The following is a 23,598-nucleotide window of genomic DNA, read 5'->3' as shown; positions in this document are numbered from 1 at the left end:
TCGGGAGCTGTGGATAGCCACAGCAAGTATAAAAAAAATAAATAAATAAATAAGTGAATAACAAGACAATAACAGGAAGGGAGCACACATATACACACACACACCATTCTGGGGCTGCTATTTGCCCAATGTTGTGAGAAGGCCTTTGTGTTTCAATTTGTTTGTTTATTTTGTCTGTTTGTTTTTGTTGTGTATATTTATGATTTGTTTGTTGAATGGTCAATGGAGAGGTCTATTTTGTTTATTTTGATGTTTTTATATTTGTTATTTTCTTGTAATTGTGAACTTTTGTCAAAGTATAAGTAAACTATTTGATAATGGTTACCGCCTCCACAAATGTGCTTGTGTAATGTTTGTACCAGTTTGACAAAAAAAACAAAACACTGGTGTCATGGCTAAATTGCGTGACTGTAATTTATGTCATCATATTTATGTCATCAGGACCATGTTCAGTAGTAGAGTTCATTTTACGGCATGATTTGGTCTTAATTTTGTGTCACCAGTTCTCAGTGAGTCTGGGTTTCTCAATCAAAAGTTTGATCTATCATAAAGCCATTTTCCATATGTAGTAAGTGAGTAAAAGGATTTAAGATATGGGGCATTCTGGTGGCACTTCTGACTCTCCTATTGAGGAAAAAGAAACGTTGCTATTTTAGTGTTCAACCACTAGGGGACAGGATGGATTTATCATCACTGTAAGACTGCTTCTGCCTGAGCTTATTGATCTGTGTATACAGAAACATCCACTGATTAATAACAAATATGGCACAAACCTCTCGGTATGGGAAGTATACAAACCAGATGAGGAATGAATTACACCACTTTTTCAAGCAATGCCCTTGTTACAATGCATGATAATGTTACGTTCAATTACATTGTTACTCCATGTGTTGCGAATGTACCACACTGTACTTAACTGAGTAGGTGAAATGTCACACTGCTACCCAGATAGTAAAGCCCAGGCCTGACGGGAATATAACATTCTGGCTATGCCACTGCTGTCTGGGTTCTGTAATAATTACTTAATTATATTGGGTACGATATTGAGAACTGTTAACTGTATTGGTTAAAATGAATTAAGAGTAATAGCAAACAATAAGGCGTTACGCCTAGGTCCACTATGTTGCCTATATCTACATTAACAAATGTTTTAGTGGACTTGATGGGTTACAGAATATTATAAATATATAACTATACCACGGATTAAATGACTGCCAACTTGTCTCTTTAAAAACGTGTATGTCACAAAGCTTTCCAGAAATGTATGGTCTACCAATTACTAACAAGTGGGCTACGAATCAAGTCCAACACCCCACCCATGCGAACGAGCCTTCATATCGACTAGTGAGTCAGTCATTTTCCTTTTCCTTTCAGAATACAAAATAATTCACTTTAGAATCCCCAAATCTAGATGTAAGCATTCTCTCTATCAGAGATTAACACATCCTGTAGTTACATGTTCGGTTACGCAACCGTCCTAAATGTTTCGCTCCGGGATACCATTATGTTGTGAAATTTCTTTGGCCAAAGGGTAACAATGAAAGATGAGGTTGGAGAATGAGTTGTAAAGGCCTACAATTCAAATAGTCACCTGCTGTTCTGCTTGATAGAAAAGCTGTGTCAGTCTCTTTTCTATTAAAGCCCCTGGCTGACCACCATCGTGCACGAGAATTTTGTATCGCTCAGGAAGGAAGCCACAGGTGACGCCTATTTCCGCTCTCAGGGCCCCCTTTAAAACTCTAGCGCGCATCTCCGCGGTAACCAGGACAGCAGTCTGAGACGAGAGGCCTCGCAACGGATGCTAAAGTGAGTCTCTGGCTGAAGTATGTCTCATGTTGCCTGTCACTTCTAATTGTGGGTTCCCATAAGTGCTTTGCTATGGCAGGTATACTTGGCGTCCCGTTTTATGTCATGTCATTAGCCTTGCTTTTGTTGTGTTTACATTGTAGCCTAATATGCAAATGTGTCCCTTTGCTCATTTCGTTTCATTGGACTCAGTTTTACCTGCCACTTATTTTAAGGGGAGAGGTGATGTGTATTGGTTAATATGAAGACTCAGCATTATTTGTGGAAGATGAGGACAGAACTGGTTTGTCTACATTTAATAGAACACATAATGTAGAAAAAAAATGTAGTGCTTTCATCTGTACTGCAATGTTAAATGTTTTAGCAGACACTCTGGCACTTGCTGCTGTGCGACTTATGGGAATAGGAGAGGTCAGTTCTATTTTCTATGGACATAAACATTTTTGGATAGAAACCCGTGTTTTTTAAGTATGCTACTTTCACGCCTTTCCCCAATAGCATAGGCTACGTACTGTGTGGTGATGCAAAAGAATAATCTTAAGCTTTTAATCTACTGCAACAGCACATTAAGTTCGTCTCAGTTGACTATGGTATTCAACGCTAATTAGATTTAAATGTTATCCTTTACTTGGCTTTTTACGTAGTACTGTTATGGGAACAAACTGTAAGCTATTTAGTGCAGTTGATGCATCCAGAATCCCTGCATAACCGAACAAGTGAGTGAAAGCCTGTTTAGCTGACCACTGGATCAGCGGGAGAGAGTGGACCTAAATGTAGCCTATTCATTTGTGTAACACCAGGCTACTGGTGACTGTATGTGTAGATATACTAAGGATATAGGATATCCCAGAGGCAAGGAAATAACCTGATGCGTAAAATGCGAGAGCAGCAGTAACTAGTAGGCTACACAATGGGGAATGCATAAGATATGAGAGGTCATATCGAGGTGCGATCAAAAAGTTCCAGGACTGCACCTATAAAGAGCAAAAAACATACCTCTCCTTCGGGATAGTTACCTTGTGCAGTGATACAGCGCTCCAAGTGCTCCTGCCACGCTTGTGACGCTCCCTGGAAGTACCATTCTTTAAGCATATCCAGCACCATCTGCGATGAGCTTTGGATCTTCTCCACTGTGTCAAAATGGTGAACCCTCAGCTTGAACTTCATCTTGGGCAAGAGGAAGAAGTTGCAGGGAGCCAAATCCGATGCTTAGGGGTGGTGGGGAGCCACAATTGTGTTGAAAACTCCTAGTTTTCTACTTGTGTGTGTGCGTGTTGTCATGACGGTGCACCACAGTTCAGGTAATTTGCGCGTCCCACACTGTCATACTGTCAATGCCAAGTTGTACTGCAATGTTCTGAGGCGTCCGAGGGTTTGAGGGACGTAACACGGTCATTATTGCGTATTTACATCAAGGATGACATTTGTTTACTGCTGACTGAGCATTTAATTCAAGTTAGACTAGGTCTACCTTTTCCCAGACGCTCAAGTCTTTAATAAGGTTTAACCTTAAAAAAATAAAAACATTTTATACTTTTTTAAAAAGTCTGCCAGGATATGTGTTTACTTAGAGGATATCCTAGATAGATTAATTGCATAGGTTTGCTCCTGCTTCCTTGCTAATACACTCTTCCAAAAAAGGAAACTTGATATTAAGATAGATAAATCACACTTGGGCAGTGATAGTTTATGATTGGTGCATTATAATGTTCACTGTCACTCTCACTGTTTTTCCCGCCATTCCTGTATTCAGAAATCCATGCTTTGGTGGATTTTGTTTATCGCTGGAGTTTGGACAACCCGCCTGGGCGAAATTGGCTGTTTCCCAAAAAATAGGGGCCATTAACTGCTAAGACAGGGTCATTGCCAAGTTTGATTAGAGAACTACAATGTCACCTTTAGTTATAGTTTGCAAAATGACCTACAGAGAAGTAAACTGCAAACAGGATTTGGAATCAGTGATGCAGTGATGGCAAAATCTGCCACCCAAACACTCATTATCATCATTATTCTGATAATGATGTGCCATTATCCTATCAACAGAACATATTGCAACATCCAAAGCACACCGTTTAGGACTTCAGTTTCTTTGGCCTTGTATTCATCAACTACAATTTCAGTGCATTCCAACAGTATTAACCACTCCGTTATCTTTTGAGAAGATGGGCCATCCATCTTGTCTGGCAAAGATTGTGTTAGCACACTGTGCATTGTAAGTCAGTGGTGCAATGGAGGAGCAGTCTGTTAGCTAACACTGCTGCTTTAACTAGAACAGGCTCAAAGAAGACAACAAAGGACACTATTGTTGCTTTTACGCTCTTTCCTACACACTTTCCTATGACTCTTTTCATATTTCTAAGTCAGATAATACTTCAGAGTTTGTCTGTGTGTAATGTGTATGAGTCTGAGTGTGCTTGTGTGTGTGTGTGTGTGTGTGTGTGTGTGTGTGTGTGTGTGTGTGTGTGTGTGTGTGAGAGAGTGAGAGAGAGAGAGAGAGAGAGAGAGAGAGAGAGAGAGAGAGAGAAAGAGAAAGAGAGAGCGCATTTAAATTTGTAGCACTTCCTCAACCCTTCCTGGATGTTGTCTGTGGTAAGATGACCCATTGTAATATTTCACGAGAACCTCTGGTCGAGCCTCAGGGGTATTTCCTACCAATGTGTCTGCATAGCCATATGATTGCTCTGTGTGTGTGTGTGTGTGTGTGTGTGTGTGTGTGTGTGTGTGTGTGTGTGTGTGTGTGTGTGTGTGTGTGTGTGTGTGTGTGTGTGTGTGTGTGTGTGTGTGTGTGTGTGTGTTCGAAAGTGTGTAGGTGACAGAGAGATGCAGCACCAGTCCTTCCTGGAAGATGTAATGCAGATTACAGCTCCCACTGTAGTGAAGCACAGTCATTTGTGCTTGTTTTAGCCTGGCATTCCCCAGCATGGAGGCAGTGCAGCAGTGCAGCAGTGCATGTGTGCCGTGTGGAGGGGTGGGTGGCATGGCTTCATGAATGAGTGAGACCATATCTGCTAGAGGTTGGCACCATGCCTGTCCCTTATCATTGTCTCAGTATGACCGTTGTGCTCTCTCTCTCTTTCTCTCTCTCTCTCTTTCTTTCTCTTTCTCTCTCTCTCTTTCTCTCTCTCTCTCTCTCTCACTCTTTCTCTCTCTCCCTCTCTCGCTTGCTCTGTGTGTGTGTGGGCTGCAAATATAGAGGGGTGGGGGAGAGAGAGACTCATGTCATGAACACTCATCAACTGTTTCTCGGTGACCACTCGTCCGCCTCAACAGTTTGAGAAGCCCTGTGACTTCAGGTAAATGAAGTCATCACCGCTGATGTTCCAACCGACCCAACGCTTAGTTTGACCTCCCGGCATTTTTGGTTTTTAGGAGGGAAGCCAAGGGTGACGCGTGCTTCCTCTCTCAGGGCCCCCTTTAGACTCTGCGGTAACTAGGACAGCAGTCTGAGACGAGAGGCCTCGCTGCAGACACCGATGGCACATATTGGACGTCACTTCTAAGGGTTTTCAGTTCCCATAAGTGCTTTGCTGTGGCAGGTATACTTGGCGTCCCATTTCATGTCATGTCTTTAACCTTGCTTTTGTTGTGTTTACATTGTAGCCTAATATGCGAATGTGTCCCTTTGCTCATTTCGTTTCATTGGACTCAGTGTTACCTGCCACTTATTTTAAGGGGAGAGGTGATGTGTATTGGTTAATATGAATACTCAACATCATTTGTTGAAGATGAGGACAGAACTGGTTTGTCCTTTCCTTGTTTTAATATAGGCATATTATCATATTGGGATATGTCATAGATCTCATGGGCCTACTAGTTTTGTATACAGCGGTGCAGTTGCCATAATATCAGAATCTGAAAAAATGTGTGTGTTACATTCACATTATGTGTGTGTGTCTGCTAGGGCTATATGAAGACTGTGTCACAGGAACTGTATTAGTCATTAACTGGTAAGACAGGGTCATTGCAAAGTTTGATTAGTTTACTACAATGTCAACTTTAGTAATATCCTAATACATAGCAATTAACTTGCGTAAATAAACAGCCATTAACAGCTAACCATAGATGTGTATTGCAAAATTGCCCACAGATAAGTAAACTGCAAACAGTTGGGATTTGGATTTAGTCACTACATTTTAGTGATGGCAAGATCTGCTACCCGAACTCCATTATTCTGATAATGATGCCACTACCCTATCAACAGGGGCGACAGTGGTACAGTGGTAGAGAAGTCGAGAAGTAGAGAAGTCGTTTAGTAATCGGAAGGTTGCTAGTTCGATTCCCTGTCGAAGCGTCCTTGAGCAAGACACTGAACCCCTAATTGCTCCTGATGTGCAGTGTGCCATCAGTGTAAATGTAAAATGTGTATACATTGTAAGTCGCACATATGTAAGTCGCTTTGGATAAAAGCGTCTGCTAAATGACTAAATGTAAATGTAACAGAACATATGGCCAAATCCCAGGCACACAGTTTAAGGTTCCAGTGCCTAATCCCAGCATTTGGATTTCTTTCACCGGAATTTGCCTGGCCTGTTCGTGCTTAATGCATGCTTCAATTTTATATTAGATTTTTAGTCTATGATTGATTTGTTTACACTGTATTTGATTTTAGACTATATTTGATTTATGACTTATGGATTTCTTGAAGGTTGCATCTCATTTAAATGTAATAGGTATTAGAAATCAAAATTCTAATTATATATTTTTTAACCCTCCCACCCCACCATACACACACACACAAGTTAAAGCTATTGAGTGCTCATCTGTTTCTGGATATCAAAACACGTAAATATGCAAGCGTGTAGTACTGTCACATGCAATATATATGTGCAAATAGTATCGTTCATTTTAAGACAGGGGACATGCACCTTGGGGGTTTGGTGCAGCGTGGGTTGATGTGGTGACACAGACCTTGCATCTTCCATCCAACCTTGCAGTGCACATAGTGTGTCAGTGTTTTGTAAATGCAACACTGTGTCTGTGTGCATGTGTATGTAAGACAGAGAGTGAAATTATATATTTTATATATATTACTGTCTGGTGCTCACTGCTTTGGCAGACGTGACTCAAGCAAAGTTAAAGGATAAAAAATATATGTACAGCGTTATTAAACAAACATGACGCAGCAATAATTGACTTCAGTGTGCCACTATCGTAACTCTTCCTTGTCATAGCTGTCCTGGGGAGCTAGTTTGCCTGCGAACAACAAAGCTAGAAAAAGACTCATGAAAATTTCACACAGGCATACTTCAGACTCTTGGGGCATATGAGGAAGTCTTTATTTAGTCATGGGTATCTTCAGTGAACCATGTACCAAGAAGCATGAATCTTCAAAAACACATTTCATCGAACTTGACTCTTTGACCTAACCCTAGCATGTTCCATTGATTTCAAATGTTAGTCAGAATGGCGTGTAAGCTGCTGAACCTCTGAACTCAATTTCTCAGCTTAATGACGTTAAGTATTGAAATACATTAGGACTGACTCAGATTGATCGAAGCTCTCATATGTAACTCAACCCATCAAAGGGAATAGCTAGTCATTATTTTGGGGCAGGTAGGTAATTCATCCCTGGCCATTTCCTCCTTGGTTTTTGAGTACTTTCCTCTGCCTTTCTTTGACTGAGCCTTCAAGAGGTCTGTCTCAAGGGGGAATGTGGAGATAACAGTCTGGCCCAGTAAAGATACAAGACATGACAGAGCACGGTCACATAACAACAATGCCCAGTGTCCCCAGGCATGGCCAAATGCACAGTCAATAGATGTACTGATTGCATTTGACGCTAATAGGCTTTTATGGGTTGCTCCTGGTTTGCCAGGATAATGCTGGGGCTGCTTTATCTCTAAGCACAAGGAACGACTGGATTACGACTGATGTGACTACCCCCCCATCTTCTAGCCTTCCAGTGTTTGAGGAACAGAGAGAGAAAAAGGGAACATTTGCCCACTGAAAAAAAAAAGCCTAGGCATCAATAATTTAAGGCTTGGCATTTACTATGTGTGCGTGTGCTTGTGTGCTTGTGCGTTTGTGTGTGTGTGTGTGTGTGTGTGTGTGTGTGTGTGTGTGTGTGTGTGTGTGTGTGTGTGTGTGTGTGTGTGTGTGTTTGTGTGTGTGGTGGTCCCTTGGTGCGTTCTGCCACACAGGTTGCGGTTTCTCTGTGGTGAAGGCTGGGGTTTGACAGTAAGACATAGACATGTTTACATGGCAGTGGGGTGGAGGGTTACTTCCATCTGTTCCCTCCTACCCCCCCAAAAAAACACAAAACAATTCTCTGCACACCGATGACAACCAGTTGGAGTCGTCCAGGAAGATAGAATGTGCAAAGGTTGTAAGTCTTTGTTTTTTGGTTTTCAGGAGCAGTAAGGAAAACACATCTCTTTGGATTGCCGACACATCAGGAGAAGAGCGATATAGCAGGACCTTAACAGAGCGCAAGAAGAGTGGATTATTTAAGGACTCTACTGAATTAGGAGTTCACTGGTTAGGACACCACACGGTCTGATGGGTCGGAACACCGTGATCAAGACATCCAAGACTTTTTTTTTTCTTTGGTGACGTGCTCTTAACGTCACCAGGAAGTCATAACTGAGGGCACTGCCCTGATAAAACTGAGTGTGTAAGGTGCAACTCATCTTTTGATCTAGGCTTTCTAGAGAATCTTTGCTAGAGATCAGTTGGACCACTTATCCTTGAGCTCTGTGGTTTAGTGAAAGAGCTTGTGACACAAGGACCTTTTTCAAAAAGACTACAAACAGAAAGAAAGGCTACCTCGGTGGTGTGTGTTTGTGGATCTGTGGGTATGTTCTGGAGTCCTAGATTCAGATAAAGAGTGAAAATCCCAGCATCATGGATCTCAGTCTACTCCAAGCTCTGGAGAGAGAGAAGGTGCTGGAAGTTCTCCAGCGGGATAAAACTCTGCGCTCTGTGGAGGAGGATAGAATAAGGTATGTCATCTATCTTTTAAAGATCATATGTGTCCACATGTTTCGGGAGAGTCTTGTGAGAGGTTTGTGTTAGTGTGAGTTTGTGTCAGAACTCACTATAGTTGAAAAATGTTATTTATTTCACCAAGTCTAATTTTAAAGGAATGTTCACTCAATGTCAAGCTATATGTTATAGCTTCATTTGGTTAATTGGTGACAAATACACTTGATGATGATGAACAGACCTGTTAATTTAATCCGATACATCAGTGAGAAGCAGTATATCACTCTTCTGATCCTTCTCCATACAGGTCTTTTTACATGTCCTCAAAGAAATTATGTATTCCTCTTTTATTTTCAATCAGTACTCTTACATACTTAGTGGTTAAGATTTGTTTTTACTGTGAACTTTAGGAAACAAAGTTTCGTGTGTTTATTTTTTCCAAACGATCTTCCTTCTTATCAGGCGACTGAAACTGGAGCTCCAGGAGCTGCGGCGGCGGGGGGCCAAGAGTTTCTGCCGGCAGTACAGCGAGCGGACGTGCGCGCGCTGCCAGCGACCCCTCGGAAAGTTCTGGAACAGCGGTGCAGTGTGCCGGGGCTGCAGCCACCGCATCTGCAGCAAGTGCCGAGTGTGTGTGAGCCCTCACGAGTGGAAGTGTACCGTCTGTCATGCCTACAGGTAGGTCAGACTAAGGGAGATGTGCCGATGTACCGTCTGTCATGCCTACAGGTAGGTCAGACTAAGGGAGATGTGCCGATGTACCGTCTGTCATGCCTACAGGTAGGTCAGACTAAGGGAGATGTGCCGATGTACCGTCTGTCATGCCTACAGGTAGGTCAGACTAAGGGAGATGTGCCGAAGCCTCTTGATACTGAGTAAATACAAATATGTAAGAATTCCTTATAAAAATTCATAAAAAAAGTAATAAAGTAGACTAATAAATTATTTGAAGACATATGCTTGCTATGTCTTTAAAAGCACTATGGAGTTCTGAATTAAGATTGGAAGGGAAGTGAACAGCCTACCTGAATCAGCCAATCTAAACGGCACTGACTGTTTATCTTTATAGTTTAAGAGTACACTGAAAGAGTTACATATTCACCACCCTGAAAGACAGAAATGGTTAAATCAGTATTCTACAAGCCTACTATGACCGGTAGAACCAAACCAACAAACAAGTCAGTTCTTTTATTGCCACAAGCGGCACACTGCAACACACACGTGTATTTTATGGAGGCGACACAGGACACACACACACAAACACACGCAGGCCAACATAATGGACGTGTCTAGTAAACCCACCCGTGTCCTCTTCTACCACAGGGATGTTAAGATCAAATCTGGTGAATGGTTCATGGAGGAGCGAGCCAAGAAGTTCCCCCGAGAGACAGGTGCGCTTGCACGGTGGTTTGGCGTTGCCGGCAGACTCCATGCTGAGCTGGCTTTTTCCATTAGACTGAATCACTACACAAGCACACCCCGTACCATACCTCCCATTCAGTTTAGAAGAAACACCCTAATCTGCTACAGACTTTACTGCCCAGAAAAAAAGGCAGGAAATTCAGATTTGACACAGTTGAGGGCTGAGTCATCTTTGAATGGTGGTCTGAAGCCACAGCATGCTTTTACTCATTGGAATTTAGTCAGAGGTGGGAGTAAGTCATTTCTATCTATTGTGAGAGACCAGATGACTTTAACGCTTGTGGGACGGCAGTATTATTCGGTAGAACAAGTTCTACTTTTGCCATCATCTCTCTCATCTCTCATTAATTGGAATGTCATACAATGCTTGACTTGTCAGACTAAACTCACAGTCATGGCCTGGTACTGTTTTGTGGAAAAAAGGAATCATTGTTCTGAATAATGTATTCATTTCCTCTGCTATGCTGAGGCATACCCCAGGAGAATAGTGCAGGAATATTTGATCAAACCGTGTGAATCGTGTGCTTCCTTTGAACCATATCCCTCATTTATTTTTTTTCATTTCTTTGACTTTCCTTCCACAGACAAACATGACACCATTGGAGAAATACTACTTAGGTCCTACCAAAGGCTCAGGTAAGTGGCCTTTGTGTTTTGTGCATTTCTACATGTATCAGCGTTTGACACTGGGGGGTGGGTCATGAGATGATGTCCAAAACGTACCCGTCTGATATAGCCTCGAGTAGGCTACAGTTGTAGCTTTGAAACTAAATTATAACAATTATAACAAAACTATCTATCATCACATGGGGCAATGGGTTCTGTTCCCAGTTTCACTGGTAGGATGCAATCACATATTGTGACTTGCACTGATCAATAAGTATGTACTTAGATTGTGTTTTTCCTATGCCCCTGATCAATGTCATCATTGAAATATTTCTGGTTTTAGAAATGTACGTTCTGTAATGTGAATTGAGTATGACATAACATAGCATACTTCATGTTTTAGAAGTAAACCTGTCAAACACCTGTTTCAACTCAATTCTGACACTGACGAGAAAATCAATTTGTGTTTCTGCTCCAGTTATATTGCAATTGTCCCGCCAACTCCTCCACCAGTGCAGAATGTGTTCACACCACCGTTTAACAGATTATCGGTAAGTGGAAGCACTGTAACGATGCACTCAAGGACTAAAATACTCATCACTGCTAATCGCTGATCATTTTATTTATTTATTAATTTATAACAGTCCTGGAAAAATTCTAAAGGAAGCCCCAAACCATTCACAAAATCCATGGAAGATCTGATGATGTCGTTCACAACCCGCATCAAAAGTAAGCACCAGTAGCTGGGTTTCTTTCCAACTTTTGAAAGCGACTTTTAACCATTTGACTAGGAAATCCTGAAAGGAAACGGTTGAAATTCACATAACTCGAATTTGCTAAATCGCTGGAGGGGGGTGGATTAACTCTCGATTTGCGTAGGGTATGATGTGATTAAGGTTAATAGAAATAGGTTTATTTGCATCAAATCACATTTGTTGTATTGTTGCAGATTGTATTCACTTTTTGATCTCACATAACAGTATGCTAATGATTTGGATGGAAACCCAGCTATTGTATCACAATGACCATTCTTATGCTTTCACGACATAACACTTACAAACATGTGGCCTTTCTGGATGTCAACTTCAACTCAAGTCGCACACATTCATTGGTACTCTGTACGTGGCTGTGAGTTGTGGTTATACTGTTCGTTTTGAATCAATCTAATAGTGGTTGATTGTTAGTTATTTATTTATGACATTCTGCTCTCACCCCAATGCAGAAATCTCCAAGTCCCAAGAGGATGTTAGGGCAGAGCCAGACCTGCTGACTGTGGAACATGGCAGCATAGACCGGAGCCAATCAGACACTGCCATCAATATATCTGCCAATGTAAGAACCAATCACATAAGGCCATGGATACTAAACTGCTACATGGATACTAAATCTACTACTACTACTAAACTACATGGATACTAAATCCAATAGTCACCACTGATAACACAATAAAGCATACCAGGAATTAGTGGTAAAAAATAAATTACCAATTTCCTTTAAATGGAAACTTTTTTTTTTGCACCTGCAGCAAGTACCGTGCTTCCAAAGCCTTTTTAAGAGGAGCAAGGAGCAGGTGCAGGAGAGGAGAAGGTCGTCCTCAGCACTTTGTGGAGATGAGGATACGTCCCAGAGCTCAGGCTACTCAGGAGAGAAGAGGGTGTGTGTGTGTGTGTGTGTGTGTGTGTGTGTGTGTGTGTGTGTGTGTGTGTGTGTGTGTGTGTGTGTGTGTGTGTGTGTGTGTGTGTGTGTGTGTGTGTGTGTGTGTGAGTACAGCGTGTGTCTGTATGAGGGAGGCGGGACAGGGTTATGTGTATGTGTGAGTACAGTGTGTGTGTGTGTGTGTGTGTGTGTGTCGGGGGGGGGGTAATGTGTATGTGTGAGTACAGTGTGTGAGTGTGTGTGTGTGTGAGGGAGGGGGGGGGGGTATGTGTATGTGTGAGTACAGTGTGTGTGTGTGTGAGTGTGTGTGTGTGTGAGGGGGGAGGGGGGGTTATGTGTATGTGTGAGTACAGTGTGTGTGTGTGTGTGTGGGGGGGGGGGTATGTGTATGTGTGAGTGTAGTGTCTGTGTGTGTGTGTGGGGGGGGGGGGGGGGGGGGGAGGGTCATATGCTAATAATGCACACATTACATGCTGTTGGATAACTTGCATGAATCATTGAATAGTACTTATACATCCAGTGGGTGGTGTTTAATAAGGTATCACATTACACAGTAAGGCTTAAGATGAAGGACTCACAAACAGCAGGCAGATTAGGCGTTTAAACGGAAGGCACTTTATCAGTAAATCAGAGCATCCTATCTTACATCCTATCCTGTCTTGCAAAATACATCAGCATTGCTCTAGTTCTCTGATAGAAATGTATGCTTGTGCTTGTCACATTTCATGCCCCGGTGGTTGGTTGTTGTACTGCAACAAAGAGAAGAGAATTAAAGTTAAAAACCAAATTGGAATTTTTTTAATAAATAACATCTCAAAATATAATACATACTATCTCCAAAGCTTTTTTATGTTGAATTTAAAATGTGTGTGTGTATCTGAGTTGATGTGTCTCTGTGCACACATGTGTTCCTGTGTGTAAGTATATTATTATTTATGTGTATTGACTTCGTCGTTGTTGTTGTTGACAGGGCAGCAGCAGTAGCACCAGCACAGATTGCGGACTGATTGAGAGCTCCGGCGTGACGGGAGAGTTGGAGCTGGCTCTGGCCTACAGCTTCAGCTCCTCCTGCTTCGAGGTGGTCGTGGGGGCCTGCAGGAACCTCACCCACGGGGACACCAAGAAGAAGAAGTGTCACCCGTCAGTACAGATATCACCTTTTAAAATGAATCCTCTAAACACTGTATTTATGACAAAGCAAAGGACTGATTTGCAACTGATTTGCATGCTATACTATTTCTGATTTGCAACTGATTTGCATACTATACTATTTCTAAGGCTGTGATGGTATCGAAGTGATTTATGTTATAAATTGACTTGAAAAATAAATCAACATCACTGCTGTGATTCCTGCTATGACTTTACACTGTGTGAAGTAAAAAATGAAAGTTGAAAATGATGATGACAGTGTCTATGAGAATGACAAGAATGAAGCTTTCTATCTCACTTGATGTTAATGTGCGCCTGTGTCCCACTCCTGTCTCAGCTATGTAAAGGTCTACCTACTGCCCGATAAATCCCAGAGCACTAAGATGAAGACAGCTGTGATAAAGAACACAACAGACCCCATCTTCCAGGAGACCTTACAGGTGAGAGCAATGACTGCCATGTCTGCATTTGATGATGTGTTCGTATTGGATTGTGTCCGATGTCTAATGAGGACTGGGAAATAAACTGGCCCCAATGGCCCAGCAATATAATGATAACTGGGGCAGTTAAAACCTGAAATGGCACTATTGACTTCTGTTCATGCTTCAGATTTGGAGAATGTCCAGGTTTCTTTCATTCTGAGCTGCTGCACACCGATGTTGCCGTGCTGTCATGAGATATTTTTTGACGTTGCATAACAGCTTAATTAGGTCAACACAAACCACTAGCGGTATTGTTTATGATACGCGCCACTAACCTACAGGAACGCTCTGCTCTATTTCTGAGAAATATAGTTCATCTTTGCAGTTTCGTCCTTACTGTAACACTTTCACATTGACCACAGTCAAATAAACTATGTGAAGTCAGTCACACCAGGGAAACCATGGATTAGCCCTTGATGAGATATAGTCACTGTCTTGGTTTAAGCGTATTCGATATTTAATGAGTTATATTATTATTGATCGTGTCATGCTGTATTAAATGCATTTCAAAGTTCATTAGAATGATATGACCTTATAAAACAGCTTATGAGAATAACGAATGGAATGGACGATTAATGAAAATGATCACTGACTAATTGTCAACGCCTTTCTTCCCCACAGCGCTCCATTGCTCGGGAGCTGCTGGCCTCACGGACGCTCCAGGCCTCAGTGTGGCATTCCGAGACCCTGAGGCGGAAGGTCTTCCTGGGAGAAGTTCTCATTCCCCTGGATAGTTGGAGGTTTGAAGACTCTAGCACACAAGGGCTCATGTGGTACCCTCTCTGTCCCAAGGTACCGTCTTTAAAATGGGTGAACTAGGCACAGCATTATACCCTCTCTGTCCCAAGGTACCGTGTTTAAAATGGGTGAACTAGGCACAGCATTATACCCTCTCTGTCCCAAGGTACCATCTTTAAAATGGGTGAACTAGGCACGGCATTATACCCTCTCTGTCCCAAGGTACCATCTTTAAAATGGGTGAACTAGGCACAGCATTATACGCTCTCTGTCCCAAGGTACCATCTTTAAAATGGGTGAACTAGGCGCAGCATTATACGCTCTCTGTCCAAAGGTACCATCTTTAAAATGGGTGAACTAGGCACGGCATTATACCAGTGTCTGCTTTAAAAGCTGGTTTAACTGCAGCGCCAAAAGAATTAAATGGCTCCTAAAAGAGCTGTAACAGTAAATATATGAAACAATGGTATTCATCCTCAAACTTTCATATAACAAGTTAATGTAGCTTGTAGCACATCTGATTGTAGGGGAGTTGAATCAGTTTTCTCACTTTCATCATTCAGGTTTTAAAAGTAATACTACAATCATACTAAATATGACAGCAGGCAACAATACCGGGCTTGTTGGCTAACACAATCACTCTGGTTCTCTGGGACTGAAATCTGAAACAGCTGTGATAAAGTACACAACAGCCCCCTTTCTGGACAGACTGACTTAGCTGTTGTTTTTCCTGTTTTTAGACAGAACAACCACAAGGGGGCAGTGTGGAGCAGGTTGCTGGGGAGCTGCTCCTCAGAGTCAAGTTCTCATCTCTCACCCAGATCTGCAAGCTGAACAGCACTGGTGAGGCAAAAATACCACTGAAACTAACACAAAAGTCATTGCTATCATGAGAACTAGCACTACCAAACCATTAATACCACCACTACTGTGACATTCACGCTAACTAATTCATCTTCCATTTACTACAACTCCTGTTTATTCTACTGACAGTGTTACATTTGCAGTTCTTATAAAGCCTATTACATATCACATTGACTCATTGACACATTGACACATGGGATTTGCAGCATCTTGATCCATGGTTTCTTTCACTATTTTCCTTACCTCCCTATATTAACCATTGGATCCAAATGGTTAGTTTAGGGACATTTTGAAGCCAAATGGCACCAATGGCACAATTTCATGAATGTATTTAATACATTATTATATTTGTTCCATTCTTTTCCATTTGTTTTGGACTCCAGTTGACATGGCTGACACTTATTTAAAACCTAGCTATTGAATCAGACACGTTAGTCTATCCTTTCTGCTCAGTGATTTTTAACCTTTAAGCCCTGGTAAATTATAAACGTAATTTCCTTTGTCTGTGTGCAGGCATTGGCCCATATGAAGTTGGCCAGTTTACTGTAGTCATTATCGGTGTCCAGAACCTGTCCAGTTCAAAACACACATCATCATTTATTAAGGGGTGAGTGACAATACCAGCAGCCTCCTGTGTGTGTGTGTGTGTGTGTGTGTGTGTGTGTGTGTGTGTGTGTGTGTGTGTGTGTGTGTGTGTGTGTGTGTGTGTGTGTGTGTGTGTGTGTGTGTGTGTGTGTGTGTGTGTGTGTGTGTGTGTGTGTGTGTGTGTGTGTGTGTGTGTGTGTGTGTGTGTGTGTGTGTGTGTTTGTGTACGTGCATAATATTAAGAGCACATATCTACCTGGTATAGTTAACACCTCTTCCATTAAATTGTATCACTTGCACTTTAAATACCATGACATTTCCAGTGCATACTATCTCGCTCTTACCTCATTAGCCTAATTCTCATCAACCACCATACAAAGCAAATTTAACCACAGTCTGTGTGTGGTCACATACATGTGTATGGTTTGTGTGTGCATCTCTCTTGTTTTTGAATGTGTCTTCTGACGTCTCTTGTACATGTCCCTTCATGTCCTGGGGGCGACACTGGTACAGGAGGTAGAGAAGTCGGTTAGTAATCAGAAGGTTGCTAGTTCGATTCCCTGTCGAAGCGTCCTTGAGCAAGACACTGAACCCCTAATTGCTCCTGATGTGCAGTGTGCCATCAATGTAAAAAATGTGTATACATCCTTGTAAGTCGCTTTGGATAAAAGCGTCTGCTAAATGACTAAATGTAAATGTAAATGTAATGTCCTCCAGTTGTCTGGCTCTGCCAGGGGAGAGGGAGATGGTGCAGAGGACCCCAGTGGTGAAGAAGGGCCCCAGCCCGGCGCAGGCCCACCAGCTGACCTTCAGCAGGGTCACCCCCCACGAGCTCCAGGACGCGTCGCTGCAGCTGGAGGTCTGGGAGCACGCGCCCTTCAGCGTCGCCGACAAACTGCAGGGGACAGCCACACTACATGGAGGTGAAGGGAAGCGCTGGAGTTTGGGGGGGGGCTGGTACTACTGAGTGAACTGATTCATTAGGCTGTGTGGTCACCTATGTTGAGAGAGAAGGAGGGGGTGGAGAGAGAGACAGAGAGAGATGGAGGAAGGGAGGAGAAAGGGTAGGAGAGAGGGAGAATGAGACAGAGTGGGTGGCAGAGGAGAACATGGAGGAGAGGAGAGTGAGAGGAGAGTGAGAGGAGAAGAGTATTTGTGAGACTGAAGAGTGATCTGGCTGTGACAGGCCTGTTTTTTTTCCCCTTCCCAGAAACAATGTCATTAACCTCTCTCTCTCTCTCTCTCTCTCTCTCTCTCTCTCTCTCTCTCTCTTTCACTCTCTCAACATCTGCTAAAGGGTTGTTATGGCAACCTTTACAACAGGCACCAAATGTGTGGCACAGCGTCAGCCTACCTCTCCGCGCCAATATAAACAACAGGAAACCATGACAACCTACAGTAGCTCGGAGAAAAGAAATGGGAAAGCAAGAGAAACATTTGTCTCTGTCGCTCTGTGAAATGGATCTTTACCCTGTGCTTCAGCATACTGTTTCTTAAGCATACATCACTGCCTAATGGTAGCCCCCTATACACACACACACACTTTACATTATTTATGAATCAAAATCTTTACATATTCACATTATATATGGATAATGAGCATTCCACACAAAACATGGAAAAGTTGATTTTATATGTCTGTTTATGTCAGTGTTACAGAACCCATACAAGACAGAATACTGACAATGGCTACTGTAAATGATGATTACTTGTTAAGGACCATCCATCATGAACAACCTAATTGAACTGTTACATGACTAAGATTATCTGATTAAATGTATGCTTCGGCATATTTACACTGGACACCAACCGGACAGTTGCATGCCTAAGACTGTTTCATTTTTGGTTGTGTATTCTTATTTATTTCTTAACTTATGAACTTGTTTTTATATGTAACAATAAAATATACAAATAAATCCAGAATTACTTTTCTCATTTCTCAAATAATCCCTTTTCAAAAAAAAAGTGCATTTCTCAAATTTGCACAAACAGCACCACAGAATGACCTGCAAACTGAGTTGCACAGAATGAAAAGTCCTTGTGTCATTGTTTATAAACAAACGTAGTCAAAATGCTTAGTCATGTTGTCAGTGCAACGGTGAACCCCTAGAAGTGTTCAACATTTTCATTTTGCTGTCTCTCTTTCACTAACAATAACTGACCATTACCACTTGTGTTCAACTTCCTGAATGTTATCCATGTCGATAATTTCAACACAAGTTCCCAAGTGGTTGTATACTGTAAACATGTAGCGGCAGGATGGAGGAAAATACCCTGAAAGAACCTGGACAGTACCCTCATTTACAGCCCGCTAAGAAACAACAGGGAAATCTTGTATGCCACGAACATTCTTTGTGAACCCAATAATTATACAGCATACAATCACAAGACTGATGACCATAGACTTTCCACCTTCATTCAAAAAGGGACCTCTAGATTGGCTGATGCAATGACGAAAAGAATAGATGTAACTAACAGTAATCAAGATTTTTTAGGCCACAAATCCATTCCCTGATGATGTTTGTGTGGCAAAAAAGTTTGCATTGACCCAAAGGACTACAAACAGTAATTTGGCACGATGTTCCTTACAAAACCTTTGTGTGCAGTAAAGGCAAATGGTGAAAATATGACTGAACACCTTGTTTTCTGACCTAGTGGCACATACTGTTACTCTAGATTTCCTCATGCTGGCCTAGCACACCCTCAAATTGGCAAATGTAAAAAAAAAAATAAAAAAAAAATGCAAAATATATCCTTGAAAAACAATAGTTTCACCATTTTACATGGAGATATTTTGGAGAGATGTGTGAAAAGGCAACCCCTCCTTTCCACCAACAGGCCTGAAACTACCTGCGACATTTAAACTTATCACCACTTTTTTACTACACGCAACAACACGGAAACACGCACACACGCATCCATGCACCACCTGCACTAACATCTCACTCACTTCCTGGTCCCGCAAACTTCCCGTCCCCCAAGAAACCCGAGCCCCAGATAATTGCCTAGTTTATTACTTGATTGGGATAGGGAGAAGCGACTGATTTGAATGTTATGTTCTTTGTTTGTAAATGATGGTAGTTTGCACTGTTCAAGTTTAGTTATGATTGAATAATAATGTTATAAAATTAAAAATGTAAACAGACCAAAATGATTGATTTTGATATTATGTAAAGCTTTGTATAAACAGATTGGGTAGTCCCCTACTGATCTTGGCATGTACCAATTTAGCTAATTGAGGGGCTTTATTTAAGCTGAGGGGGTTTCTACCTTAGGGGGTGGGAGTCTGGAGATGGTGGTAGCTTGCTGTGAGGCGGAGTATTGTTATTTCTATTGCAAATTTTGCTGTTTGAATTAAAACAACCCTCTGGTTGATTTTTTCTTTTTTAAGTATTTTAAATTTGCACAATATTTCACGTCACTTGCTGTGTTCCTCACACCCTCACCAACAACCTCTGTGAGTCCACCCTGTTGTGGAAGTGAATCGTAAGGCACATGGTTCACAAGATGACTATTCAACAGAGAAGCTGCATAATACATTTTGATCAACCTGACACATACATTCGATGCTACAGGTAACTGCAGACAGCAATAGCACACACTCATCTGCATGACTGGACCAAAGCATTTGCACTAAATAAAAAGAAATTGCTGTTATCGTGTGCACAAGTGACGAGATGATATGGAGGTTGACCAAGACCCATTTTAAGTCTGATCTAAGAAATGTGAGAAAGACCCAAATCTAAGAAAGACCATTTGTGGAACTGAATGGAATGTAAATCAGGAGTTTTTTTTATTGCCAATAAAGTTGAACACCTCATTTCAAATAAAAACAAAAAAAAAAAAAAATCCAGTTGGAATACATAACTGACAGTCAGTTATGAAGACCAGGACATTCCCATCTGCGGTGTGGATAGTGCTACATGGTAACTGAAAGCCCTTAGCCACTGTTCTGCGAACAGTCTTAACTCTAGTTTCTTAAATGGGACAAACATACAGAGCAGCCCCTGTATGCACATAAAATGTTAACATTTTTTTTTTACAGTACATTCAGCTTTGTCATTTGACTAAAACAAGACCGAGTAGGGATTTGCTGGTACTTTTAAAAAAAAAAAAGAGTCTTTCTGGAGTGGATAATAAGGGGTGTTCTTCGCAGGTTAGCTGCTGACCTACACCCTCCGCACCACGATAAGAAGAGGTCGTCTCTGTAACTGCCCGACGGCAATGACGAACCAGAATAAAAGTCTTCCAGGAAAGACTGAACGGAATGAGCGTTGACAAGCAGACTGACCACCCTGCTGGAGGATAAGAGGTGACAGTTTTCTCCGGCTGCCGTTAGAGGAGTAACAGACTCTAGGGAAAAACTTCCTTTATCTTTTTATTTGAGATGGAGGACAGGGCACAGAACCCTGCCATTAAAATCCCTCTATTAGAAACGAGCAACCACAGTCTAGTGACAGCGTCAATCAAAAAAACAGTACCTAGAGTAAGAAAAATCTTCTTATGTCATTTGAATAACATGCAGCTTGAGTAAAGTAAAAATAAAACATAATAATTTACACAAAAAAAAATCTCTTAATTTAGTGATCTCGTATGGAACAGAAACAAGAAAACTAGCTATGGTAATTATTTTTGGTCAATATAGAACCTTTGATAATATTACACGGCTTGTGATCATTAGTAGAATAGCAAAAATATACAAACCAAAAGATGAACCACCCCTTCTTGTGTTTAAATGACCCATATATTAGTATAAATATTTAACTAATGATTTTTTTTCTGCTAGAGCAGGTATTAAACATAAAATAGAAGTGTTCAAAATATAATGTGGAAAAAAAACACAAAACGAAAAAAAAAAAAAAAAAAAAAAAAAAAAAAACATTTTTTTCCCTTCCAGTAAATAAACACATTTAGGTTCTATATTGTAGTTCCCCTTTCTGAGTGGTCAAAAACAAACAGTAAGAGAGGAAACTGATGACTAAAAATCAGTTAATTGCCCTTTTTCTCCAACATCCGCTATAACAAAGATAAAGAATAAATACCAGACAGAGGCCATGCTCTGATTTAGTGATACTTCATTTTCCCTTACATGTTACCATGTAATGCCATTTTCTGTCGATCAGTCATCTCTACAACCCCCTTCAACCCCTTGCAAATCAAAATGGCAAATTGGTTTCAGTGACATAGTCAAGGAACAAGGAACTTGGAACTTCACTTCAAGCTAAGAGAAAGAAATACTAAAGAAAGAGAACATATGGTTTTTGGCACTGGATGTTTTGAATGTCACGCCTATGTTGTGTTTTTGTGCTGTGGTAAAGAGCAGAGCTACAATCTTTAGCATGTGGACACAGCAGGGTGGTCTGCTCTGCTTGGGTGACATAGTGGTGTGAGAAGGTAGTGGTGTATATTTGTCTATCTGTAGTGTGTGTGTGTGTGTGTGTGTGCACACACACTTGCAAACATCTATGCACACACAAGAAAGGACATGAAATACTTCATGTTCCTGTCAAAAAGTGCCTCTGCTCTGTATGTATGTGTGTGTGTGTGTGTGTGTCCGTATGAAAATGTATATGGTTCTGGCAGTGACCACTCAGAAAGGATATGGCATGGGGCTGGGTGGTTATCATTAGAACCCTCTCACACTGGGAGTGGAGGATGGGTGTGGTTGGGGGGGGGGGGTGTGGAGGATGGGTGTGTGGTTGGGGGTGTGGAGGATGGGTGTGTGGTTGGGGGGTGTGGAGGATGGGTGTGTGGTTGGGGGGTGTGGAGGATGGGTGTGGTTTGGGGTGTGTGGTTGGGGGGTGTGGAGGATGGGTGGGGGTGGGGTTGGGGGGGTGCTTTTATAAGGCCTCAAACTCGTCAATGCGCTGCTTGGTGTTGCCCTGTCGGATCTGCCGCAGGGTCTTGTACTTGTCTCGGCCAGCGCGCACGTTCTCCGTGTGCAGGATGTCGTTCTGGGTCTTCTTGGTGTCGTCACGAGCATAGGCCAGCTCAGAGGTCAGGGCCTGGAGAGAGAGAGAGAGGCAGGCAGAGAGAGAGAGAGAGAGAGAGAGAGAGAGAGAGAGAGAGAGAGAGAGAGAGAGAGAGAGAGAGAGAGAGAGAGAGAGAGAGAGAGAGAGAGAGAGAGAGAGAGAGAGAGAGAGAGAGAGAGGCAGGCAGGCAGAGAGAGAGAGAGAGAGAGAGAGAGAGAGAGAGAGAGAGAGAGAGAGAGAGAGAGAGAGAGAGAGAGGCAGAGAGAGAGAGAGAGAGAGAGAGAGAGAGAGAGATTGGGTGTTTAAAAGCTTGGCTCCTTTGTGAGGCGTGCAGTAAGTGTCAAATGTCCTAAGGCATGCTTGGTGTTCCTGTAGCTCGTCATCTAGTCGAGGAACTGGTTAAGCAAGGTGACAACAGCCCACTGATTCTCTGGAATCACGCCTACTGATAATATGAAAATGCGAGCACCGATAGTGGCTTTGGGGAAGTGTCACACAAGTAAATGTCAGAAAATGCTTAGAGAAAATGTACTTCGGGAAAAGTCTAGCTAATTGGGCATCTTTTTACATCACACACACACACACACACACACACACACACACACACACACACACACACACACACACACACACACACACACACACACACACACACACACACACACCCACCCACACCAGTGCCGTTCACGTCATAAGGCAGGAATGCAACCCATTCAGAAGGAGAACCTAGCTGTGGCAGACACTCCGCGGACAATGTGTGTGTGTGTGTGTGTGTGTGTGGACACATACATATATCTCCTTACTCACAGTTGATCTGATATTGTCTTTTTCTACTCCCTGTGGTGTAGTGTGTATGTGTATGTGTTGCTTGTGTGTACATATACTGTATGTATATTTATTTGTATCCACCCATATCTCTGTGTGTGTGTGTGTGTGTGTGTGTGTGTGTGTGTGTGTGTGTGTGTGTGTGGACACATACATATATCTCCTTACTCACAGTTGATCTGATATTGTCTTTTTCTACTCCCTGTGGTGTAGTGTGTATGTGTATGTGTTGCTTGTGTGTACATATACTGTATGTATATTTATTTGTATCCACCCATATCTCTGTGTGTGTGTGTGTGTGTGTGTGTGTGTACAAACACACAATCACCCATATATATATCTCTACGTGCCACTATGTGTTCGTGTGTGTGTATGTCAGTGTGTGTGTGTGTGTGTGTGTGTGTGTATGTATGTCAGTGTGTGTACATGTGTGTGTGTACATGTGTGTGTGTGTACATGTGTGTGTGTACATGTGTGTGTGTGTGTGTGTGTGTGTACATGTGTGTGTGTGTGTGTGTGTGTGTGTGTACATGTGTGTGTGTGTGTACATGTGTGTGTGTGTGTGTGTG

The 23,598-nt window shown here is 42.0% G+C and overlaps 2 protein-coding genes across 4 annotated transcripts in view; one reads left to right on the top strand and one right to left on the bottom strand.

The window, feature by feature from the left end:
* The first annotated feature begins 1,407 nt into the window (after positions 1 to 1,407).
* On the top strand, positions 1,408 to 18,222 carry sytl3 (synaptotagmin-like 3). 2 transcript variants are annotated; one of them, XM_031581828.1, is made up of 16 exons: positions 1,408 to 1,823; positions 8,158 to 8,747; positions 9,193 to 9,408; positions 10,054 to 10,121; positions 10,737 to 10,788; positions 11,237 to 11,309; positions 11,403 to 11,487; positions 11,981 to 12,090; positions 12,284 to 12,412; positions 13,385 to 13,554; positions 13,901 to 14,003; positions 14,667 to 14,837; positions 15,524 to 15,626; positions 16,161 to 16,254; positions 16,950 to 17,155; positions 17,530 to 18,222. In XM_031581828.1, the coding sequence occupies exons 2-16, from the start codon at positions 8,650 to 8,652 to the stop codon at positions 17,619 to 17,621; spliced, it is 1,770 nt and encodes a 589-aa protein (XP_031437688.1). In that variant the 5' UTR covers positions 1,408 to 1,823; positions 8,158 to 8,649; the 3' UTR covers positions 17,622 to 18,222. The 2 variants fall into 2 exon arrangements, with proteins under 2 accessions (XP_031437688.1, XP_042565860.1); XM_042709926.1 differs by having other exon boundaries at positions 1,805 to 1,885.
* A 3,803-nt stretch (positions 18,223 to 22,025) lies between these two features.
* Positions 22,026 to 23,598, bottom strand: part of ezrb (ezrin b) — a 29,953-nt gene continuing 28,380 nt past the window's right edge. For both annotated transcript variants that reach the window (XM_031581579.2, XM_031581580.2), the window contains exon 15: positions 22,026 to 22,237. In XM_031581579.2, coding sequence (XP_031437439.1) covers positions 22,073 to 22,237 — 165 coding nt within the window. In that variant the 3' untranslated portion in view covers positions 22,026 to 22,072. The remainder of the gene's footprint in view (positions 22,238 to 23,598) is intronic.

Source organism: Clupea harengus, chromosome 15 (genome assembly GCF_900700415.2).
Source record: "Clupea harengus chromosome 15, Ch_v2.0.2, whole genome shotgun sequence".
In the NCBI taxonomy this organism is placed as follows: Eukaryota; Metazoa; Chordata; class Actinopteri; order Clupeiformes; family Clupeidae; genus Clupea; species Clupea harengus.
The sequence above is the reverse complement of the archived record's forward strand: the minus strand, read 5'-3'. Positions and strand labels throughout refer to the sequence as shown.

Coding starts and splice junctions, on each gene's coding strand:
- sytl3 (XM_031581828.1), top strand. CDS start 8,650: ATGGATCTCAGTCTACTCCAAGCTCTGGAGAGAGAGAAGGTGCTGGAA. Junction 13,555..13,900: donor AAGAAGAAGAAGTGTCACCC/GTCAGTACAGAT, acceptor CTCCTGTCTCAG/CTATGTAAAGGTCTACCTAC. Junction 14,838..15,523: donor GGTACCCTCTCTGTCCCAAG/GTACCGTCTTTA, acceptor TCCTGTTTTTAG/ACAGAACAACCACAAGGGGG.